General features: G+C 41.9%; 1 protein-coding gene across 1 annotated transcript in view; it reads right to left on the bottom strand.

Annotated features, from left to right (window-relative positions):
- LOC109920136 (vasoactive intestinal polypeptide receptor-like) overlaps nucleotides 1-10,066 on the bottom strand; it is a 133,865-nt gene that overhangs the window by 49,808 nt on the left and 73,991 nt on the right. Inside the window, exon 4 of the mRNA XM_048614386.1 lies at nucleotides 433-536. Within this exon, the coding sequence (XP_048470343.1) occupies nucleotides 433-536 (104 nt within the window). The remainder of the gene's footprint in view (nucleotides 1-432; nucleotides 537-10,066) is intronic.

The following is a 10,066-nucleotide window of genomic DNA, read 5'->3' as shown; positions in this document are numbered from 1 at the left end:
TCCAGCATCTGCAGTTCCTACTAGCTCTCTGAGTATATTAGAATATTAGAATCATAGAATTCCTACAGTGTGGAAGCAGGTCATTCAACCTGTCAAGTCCATACCGACCCTCCAAAGATCATCCCACCCACACCCACCCCTCTATCCTATAACCCTGCAATTCCCATCCCTAATCCACCTAGCCTGCACATACCTGGACATAATCGGCAATTTAGCGTGGCCAATCCACCTAACCTGCACATCTTTGGACTGTGGGAGGGAACTGGAGCACCCGGAGGAAACCCACGCAGACATGGGGAGAATGTGCAAACTCCACTCAGACAGTCATCCAAGGTTGTTTTCTCCTCATATCATTCCTAGCTCTCTTACTGACAATCTTGAAACTGTGACCTTTTGTTATTGATGTAAAGATGGTTGAAAAGAACTACTGACCTCAACATCATCCTCTATGTTGCTCATGTTGATTCCACATGCCTCTGTGTAAGACTGCAGCATCTCAGTCCAACCTTCATCGGTGCAATCCCTGCTCACATTCCCTACAGCAAATCGATAGTACTGTGGTTAATAATGATTGACTGGGCAAAGAAATCCTTATAAATTCACAGCAACTTAGATGAGCCAGGCAGCTAACTTGAGTTACCAGGGATTGTAGATCCCTAAATATTACAGGCATTTTGCTATTTTCAGATGTACAGTTGAGTTGACAACTAAACTTTCACCCAACCCAGTTTGATTCCAATGTGGTTGAAAGGCAACAGAATTAACTATTATCAGAGAGCTACAGTGATCTTCGACTGATCCAGAAAATTACCATAATCATTAAATCAACTCAAATGAGAAGCCTAAAGTAGTCAGACATAGGAAGGTATACCACATCAATCAACTTGTTTATTCAGTCACTGTGGCCAACAGGTGAATTCACAATGGAAAGTGGGCAAGAAACATTCGTGAGCCTTCTGACTGTCAACCTGAAACACTAACTCTGTTTCTCTTCCAAAACGCTGCCTGGCCTCCTGGAATATCTCCAATAGTTTCTTATTTTATTGCAGACTCCCACCAGGAGTATGCTTTGGTGCTAATGAATGTTTGCCAGCTGAAACCTGGGGTAATCCATCCAGCACCCTGACTAAGTGGTAAATGGAAGAGTTTCTTGATTTCAATGGGATGCCAGTAAAAGTAACTGTCTAGAGAAATTCTGCAGACTCTGGAAATCTGAAATAAAAACAGAAAATGTTAGAAACACTGAGCAGGTCAGGCAACATCTAGAGGACAGAGATGAAGTTAATGTTTCAGAATAATGAACCATCAGAGTGATGGGGCATGGGGAGAAAGAAGGAATATGGCATTGAGAAAGAGGATTGGCCATGATTATATTGAATGGTGGAGTAGGCTCGAAGGGCTGAATGGTGATTCGGCATTCTGCTCTTCACAGAAGTTGCTGTAAATTTCCAGTGTTTTCCAGTTTCATTTCAGTTATATAGATGACAGAAAGTTGTGATTTGCTATGTTACCTTCTTTACTAAATTTGGAGTGAAGGATCAAGCATAGATTGCAGGGTGAAAGAGTAAAAGGGAAGACCAGGTAACTTGCTGATAAAGGTCAAATCCAAGCTGAATATTGAAATAAAGCTGAACATTGAGAAACGTGAAGGAGGTGAGAAATTAACATTTGCAGAATGAATGAGGTAAAGCAGGGATTGGACAATGGCCCTTCATTCCAACTCAGAGGTTGACAATGATAAGAAACAGAATCTTACTGAAAGATTAAGTTAATCACTGAGTTACATTTCTAAATGTAATTATAAGCATAAGTCAACTATAAGATATAGGAGCAGAAGTAGGCCATTCTACCCATCACCATCAGTCCATCATTCAGGGAGATCACAGCTGATCCGGGAGTCTGATCTAATAATTTGTGCTTTTAAAATCACAGAAACTGTTTAGTGGGGAGTAAACACATATTTAAGTATCAGATTAAATTAATTTTGACCTTTAGCTGTGGCTCAGTTGCCAGTTATAAAGCTCCAATACTGTCCTGTGGGGGTGCTACACTGTTAGAGGTGTTGTACTTTTGAATAAAATATCAAATCCTAGAGACCTTTACAGGTGGATGGCAAAAATTCCAGGTCACTCTTTCCAAAAAAGCAGACGTCGTCTTTTGGCCCAATGGCCAACATTTATTCCCCAGCCAACATTCTAAAAAAGTCAAATTAACTGGTCATTTATTCCGTGCTGTTTGAGATCTTACTTTGTCAAAATTAGTCACTGCTTCCCAATATTAGAGCGGTTACTACAGTTGAAAAATATTTCAATGGCTGTACAGTGCTTTGTAATATCCCGAAGTTGTAAACAGGTGCTACATAAATGCGAGTCCTTCTCTCTGCACTGAAATTTAATTTTCAACAAATCACGGAGATAAATAATTCAAAATCTGTCAAGCATGATGACACTACATGCAGTTCAGTTCAATTATTAGTCTTCATTTTATTAAATATATAGAAACTGATGGGAGAGCTTGAAAACAATCAAGTGGAGGAGTAGACTTTCAGTGAAATAAAATTCCATGCTTTCACCTCTGAAAAAGGTGTTTACCTAGAACTGTCTGTGGATTGTAAAAGTGTCTTTTGAAGTATACACTGGAGAAACTCTGCAGATCAGGTCTCATCCATAGATAAAAAGGTCACAACCTTGCAATAGAATGGAGGATAGATAGAAATGTCCACACCCATGGCAGTGAACAACAACAACACTCACTCAGTATATACACTAAACAAAGTCAGGGTCATGAGCTGAAATCCAATGGCCACCACAAAGCCCTGACTGAGTTACAACTGCAGTACAGCTGTACGCCTGCTCTCACAGCTCTCCCTCACGGGCCATGACAATTTTCAAACCTCAAAATGGGCTCACAGAAGAAGAATGTTTTCCGAAACCCTGCATTAAATATGGGAGACAATTTTCTTTTTAGCTGAAATAACAGACAGGTGCTCTCGGAGGCAATATGCGAGCTGGTTTAAACAGCTCCGAGATGTTAAAGAACTGGCCAAGCAGCATCAGAGGAGCAGGAAAGTTGACGTTTGCTGACCCGAAACGTCAGCTTTCCTGCTCCTCTGATGCTGCCTGGCCTGCTGTGTTCCTCCAGCTCCACACTGTGTTGTCCCTGACTCCAGCATCGGCAGTTCTTGCTGTCTCTGAAAGAACTGGCCAAGCTGTGAACTGATCTCTTCTCGATTGGTCATCTGAAGGGGCACTCTGTAAGCCATCAGGAGTGCCCTGAACTGCAGGAGAGAGGGATCACAGAATTGTTTCTTACTGCTAGTGAATAATCAGACCTGATAACCTGAAGGGTGAAATATATTACTGTATAGGACCCGATCTACCCTGTAAGAATAAAGAACGTCACGTCATGGAACTGTGTAGCTACAATGTGTCACATTTTTGAGAATTGTGGTGGGTGTGCTTATGGTTGCTTACATTGTTTCTTTCTTGTATCAACTATTTATTTACCTTTATATTCAATGTATCATTTGTATATTTATGTACAAGTTGCATTTGTTCTGATTCATATTTCAATAAAAGTTGGAACAAGTGGTATTTTCCATGTAAATTTGTTCATTTGAAAATCATTCAGTAAATTTGGTTATTTTGGTTTACCAATGTGGATTGTAAATGTCATCTTGACATTTAAGCGTTCCTTAAAAATGTATTTTTCTGCTGTTAGTTTTTCTTGTAATATTAAGGAGTCATGTTCAGCGGATCTCTCCTCTGTCTCTCTAAAGGCACTTAATAGCACACAAAGCAATACTGATATCACTCAAATAAGTCTTGTATATTCTTTAGTATGTAAGTTCAGTAATGGGCCATCGGTCATAATCTTTAATCCTTTGCCTAAAATTCATAAACTGGTATTATGAACCATTGGGGAATATTTATTACTTTGTATTTGATGAAATTGTAAACCTGCTTGGAACTTATTTTCTGAAGTGGAACTTCACACAACAAGGAGTGTGCATTATGAGTTTGCAGAATGGGTTTAATTCACCTGGTTCATGATCGCTGGGATTTTCTGCAGGAGAGTAGGTGTAAAGGGAGCATTCTCTAATTGCTCAGATGTGACAAGTGGTTTCCAAACCTTTCAGCACATTCATTAATTGATTTGGATAAAGGAATAGAAAGTTGCAGAATGTAAATTTGCTGGGCCTCTGAGTAAGGAGGGGAAGTTATATGCAAGAAAGTAATTACAAAAGGTCATTGACAGACTTAATGAGTGGGCAAAAATACAGAAAATAGAATTCAAGTTGGCTCCATGTAGGGTCACTTTGTGTTCCCAGATAGACTGAAATATTTTCTAAGTGGTGAAAAAAGTAGAAGCTGTAGAAGTGTAAAGAGATTTGGGAATTCAGTTACATAAATCAGTTAATACAAACAAAAAGACTAATGATATAGAATCATGCAACACTGAAGGTGTCAATTCAGCCCATTATTCCTCTACTAGCTCTTTGAAAGAGATAGTTGGTCTCATTGTTTCTTCCCCATTGTGTTACAGAGCTTTCCTTTCAAGTATTTATACAATTTCCCATCGGAGGATGTTTGTGAAATTGCTTCCACCATCTTTTCAGGCAACGCATTCCAGATCATAACATCTCTCCAAATTAAAAAAAATCCTCAATTCATCTCTCATTCTTTTCACCATTACCTTAAATCTGACCCTTCTAGTTACTGACTTTTCCACCAGAGGCAACAGTTCCTCCCTTGATTTTCCATTAAACCCTTCAAAATTTTGATAATTCAAATTAAGTCTCCCATTAGCCTTTTCTGATCCAAGGAAAACAAGCCAAACTTCTTCAAAATCATCATGTAACTGAATCCCCCAACGATTAAAGTAAGTCTCCATCTGCACCCTCTCCAAGGCCATTGTATCCTCTCCAAAGTGCAGGGCCAAGTTTTGGACTCAATTCTCAAAGTGAAGCTGAATGAATAATGCATAAATGTTTTAACACATTTTCCTTGCTTTTGTATTGGCAAGTTAAAGGTTTCGGCCTTCTCCCCTTTAAGAACTGTGAATTGTAAATCCTCAAGGCTCTTCACACATAGGGTGGCATGGTTACCACTGCTGCATCAGGGTGCCAGGGACTCAGGCAGCAGTGGTCAGCAGCTGAGTGGCCCTGGCAGAACCCAAACTGGGTGACTGTCTGTGTGGAGTTTGCACATTCTCCTCATGTCTACATGGGTTTCCTCCGGTGCTCTGGTTTCCTTTCACTGTCCAAAGATGTGTGGGTTAGGTGGATATGCCATGTCATATTGTCCGTAGTGTCCAGGAATGTGCAGGCGAAGTGGGTTAGCCATGGGAAATGCAGGGTTATGGGGATAACGTGGGGTTCTGGATGAGACGCTGTTCTGAGGGTTGGCACAGACTTGATGGGCCAAATGGCTCTTTCTGCACTGTAGGGATTCAATAGTTCTATGATTTAAAATAGGCCCAGATAGTTTGCATTGTGTGTCTCCTCATTCCTTCTTCGAAAATGCATCACCTACCACATGATTTCCTCTTTCATCAGGCTAAGTCCTCCAGTTTCTGTTACTATCCTCCTCATTGCTTACTATATTTCTGACTCATTTGCAAATTTTGAAATAATGTCCTATACGTCCTCAATGATGGAAGATCCCAGCACATCAGTGCAAAAGATGAGCCTGAAGCATTTGCAGCAATCTTTAGCCAGAAGTGCCGATTGGATGATCCAACTCGGCCTCCTCCAGTGGTCCCCAGCATCACAGATACTAGTCTTCAGCCAATTCGATTCACTCCATGTGATATCAAGAAACAGTTGGAAACATTGGATACTGCAAAGACTGTGGGCCCTGACAACATTCTGGCAATAGTACTAAAACCTGTGCTCTAGAACTTGCTGCTCCCTTAGTCAAGCTCTTCCACTACAGCAACAATACTGGCATCTACATGACAATATGGAAAACTGCCCAGGTATGACCTGCACATAACAAGCAGGACAAGTCTGACCCAACCAGTTATCGCCCAATCAATCTACTCTCGATCATAAGGAAAGTGATGGAAGGTGTCATCAAAGTGCGTTCAAGCAGCACCTGATCAGCAATAACCTGCTCAGCAATGCCCAGTTTGGGCTCCCCCAGGGCCACTCAGCTCCTGACCTCATTACAGCCTTGGTTCAAGCATGGACAAAAGAGATGAATTCCAGAGGTGAGATGAGAGTGACAGCCCTTAACATCAAGGCTGCATTCAACCGAGTGTGGCATCAAGGATCCCTGGCAAAACTGGAATCGCTGGGCATCAGAGGGCCAAAAGTCCTATCTGGCACATAGGAAGATGGTTGCGGTTGTTGGAGGTCAGTCATCTGATCTCTGTAGGAGTTCCTCAGGGTAATGTCCTCAGCCTAATCATCTTCAGCTGCTTCATCAATGACCTTCCCTCCATCATAAGGTCAGAAATGGGGATGTTTGCCGATGATTGCACAATGTTCAGCACCATTCGCAACTCCTCAGATACTGAAGCAGTCCATGTTCACATGCAACAAGATCTGGACAATATCCAGGCTTGGGCTAACAAGCGGCAAGTAACACTCACTCCACACAAATGCCAGGCTATGACCATCAGTAATAAGAAACAATCAAACCACAATGTTCAGCACCATTCCCAACTTCTCAGATCCATATCTCCAATCAACCTACCACTTTACTGATGCACTTTGGAGTGCACTAGCAACTTTCATTGTAAACCTGCAATGTATTTCATTGTAATACTGCACTGACAATTTGTGAACAGGACCAGGTACTCAGCTTGTGACTAGATCAGGCTGCATCTCATCCTTGCTTGTTCTTTTAGTGCTTGCTCACTTTGTTCCTGCTGGGATGTTGTGCTATGCCAGTCTCACAGCTACACCATGTACTAGCTTGTACGTGACAAACACACTGCATCAACGTGTCCATAACCATCTAAAGGGGCTCAGTCAAGGGAGACTACCTTTAGTCAGGTCTCTGCACAGTAGGTATTGGGTGGCATCATCTATCATTGCAGAGGCTTGAGCATTGTCAGGTAGGGGATGAGAAGCTGAAAGTCAAACACATCTTCAATCCTCAGTCACAAACTGCTGGTACATCTAATAAAAGGAATGGTGATTAAAAGAATGGAAAACATTTTTGCCAACCCTATGTAGGGCAGTACAGTGGCTAGCACTGCTGCCTCGCATTGCTAGGGACCCGGGTTCAATGCCACCCTCGGGTGACTGTCTGTGTGGAGTCTGCACATTCTCCCCACGTCTGTGTGGGTTTCCTCTGGGTGCTCTGGTCTCCTCCCACGGTCCAAAGATGTGCAGGTTAGGTGGATTGGCCATGCTAAATTGCCCCGCAGTGTCCATGGATATGCAGGCTAGGTGGATTAGCCGTGGGAAATACAGGGTTATGATAGGGGATGGGGATGGGTCTCGGTGGGTTGCTCTTCGGAGGGTACGTCCCAGCTTTTGTCAGTGATAAAAGGAATGGAAAACATTTTTGCCAACCATATATAGTCACAGCTTTCTATCCTGCTGACAACACAAAATGATTCTTTCATGCCACATCAATAATCTTAGTGGATTCTGTCTTCTTCGGAATTTGTCCAATGAAATCTTCTACCAGTTACCTCCAGACTGGTCATTCTGCATCTGATGCTTCTTTGACCTGTGGTTCCATGACCTGGCAGTTTGTTGGCCAGTTGAAGGGAGGAAATAAATACAATAACTATCTTTAGGAAAAAAGGTGCTAGAAAAACTGATGCTGCTGAAGACTGACAACTCCCTTGGAACTGATGGGCTGCATCCTAGGATTTTAAAAGAAATAAAACTTAGGAGACCATGGATGCAATGATGGTAATATTGCAAGAATCCTAAAGTTCCGGAAGAGTCCCAGAGGATTTGAAAACTGCTATTTAAAAAGGGAAGGAGACAAAAAAAACCATGTAATTGCAGGCCAATTAGCTTAACATCTGTTGTTGGGAAAATGTTAGAATCTATGATAAAGGTAAAATTGCTACAGTCCTACTTTCTCATTGAAGACAGATAACTGATGGTCACCATGTCTCAGGTGGGGGAAGAGGTTGAGAAAGAGACTCCTCATGGTAACCTCAGCCAGTGCAGGAAGTGCTGTTGGCATCACTCTGCATTACAAACCAGCTCTACAGCCAACTGAGCTAACCAACCCTTTATCACAAGGGAGGTAATTGGAGAATATTTAGAAACACGTTCTATAATAAAGCTGAGTCAGCATGGCTTCATGAAGGAGAAATCATTCTTGACAAGTTTGTTGGAGTTCTTTATGAGATAACAAGTGGGATAGTTAAATGAAAAGCAGTGGATATGGATTTCCAAAGGGCATTCAATTAAGTACCACACATTAGACTACTTAGTAAGAATAGAGCCCATGGTGTGAGGATTGTATATTATTATAGATGGAGGACTGGTTAACCAATAGAAGACAGACAGTTGGGAAACAGGGAACTTTTCCTGGATTGCAACCTGTAAGAAGTGAAGTGTAACAGGGATTAGTGCTGGGCCTACAATTGTTTACAATATACATTCATGGACTGGATGAGGGAAATGAATATACAATCACTAAATTTGTGGACGTCACAAAAATATTCGGAAAGGCAAGTAATAGCGTTGACATAAAGAATCTGCAGAGGGATATGGACATGTTACATGGGTGGGCAAGAACTTTGCAGATGGAATATAATGTGAGAAATTTTGAGGTTATGCACTTTGGCAAGAGGAATACAGGAGCTTAATATGATTTAAATGGAAAAAGGACTGCACAAAGCTACACACATAAAGATTTGGGGGGGTCACAGAGTCACACAGCACCGAAACGGGCCTTTCGGTCTAACTCGTCCACAACAACCAGCCGTCCCAATCTGACCGAATTCCATTTGCCAGGATTTGGCCCATATCCCTCTAAACCCTCTATTCATATACCCATCCTGATGCCTTTTAAATGTTGTAATTGTACCCACCTCCACCACTTCCTCTGCAGCCCATTCTATACACGCACCATGCTCTGTGTGAAAATGTTACCCCTGAGGATCTTTTTAAATATTTCCCCTCACCTTAAACCTATGCCCTCTAATTTTGGACTTCTCCACCCTTGAGAAAAGACCTTGGCTATTCACCCTACGTATGCTCCACATGATTTTGTAAACCTCTATAAACTCACGCTTCAGCTCCCAACACTCCAAGTAAAAAAGCTCCAGCCTATTCAGCCTCTCCTTAAAACTCAAGCCCTTCAGTCCCAGCAACATCCTTGTAAATCTTTTCTGTACCCTCTCAAGATTAACAACATCCTTCCTATAGAAGTGTGACCAGAACTGTACAGTGATAACATGATGTCCTAACTCCTATACTCTATGCACTGATCAATGAAGGCAAGCATTCCAAATGCCTTCTTACCCACCCAGCCCATCTGCGACTATGCTTTCAAGGAACTATGTCCCTGCACTTGTTGTTCAGCAAAACTCTCCAGGACCCTACCATTAACTGTCTTACCAAAATGCAACACCTCACATTTATCTCAATTAAACTTCATCTGCCACTCCTTGGCCCATTGGACCATCTGATCAACTTCCCATTGTACTCAGATAATCTTCTTCACTCTCCTCCACACCACCTATTTTGGTGTCACCTGCAAACTTACGGACCATGCCTCCTATATTCACATCCAAATCATTGATATAAATGGCAAAATGCAATGGACTCAGCACTGGTCATAGGCTTCCAGTCTGAAAAACTACCCTTTGCTACCACCCTCTGTCTCCTATCTTCAAGCCAATTTTGTATCCGCTTGGCTAGCTCGTGGATCCCATGTGCTCTAACCTTACTAACCAGGCTACCATGTGGAACATTGTCGAATACAAACCTCGTATATAAATTACAAAATGCAAGCATACAAGCCCAGAAAGCATAGGGAAGGCAAATGGAATGTTGGCCTTTATTTCAAAGGAAAAGGAGTGTATGAGAATAGGCACTTGTTAAACCTCATAGAATACTGTGAACAGCTTTGGTCCCCTT

This window comes from Rhincodon typus, chromosome 30 (genome assembly GCF_021869965.1).
Source record: "Rhincodon typus isolate 14 chromosome 30, sRhiTyp1.1, whole genome shotgun sequence".
Lineage (NCBI taxonomy): Eukaryota > Metazoa > Chordata > Chondrichthyes > Orectolobiformes > Rhincodontidae > Rhincodon > Rhincodon typus.
Note: the sequence above shows the minus strand (reverse complement) of the source record. Positions and strands in the feature narration are given on the sequence as shown.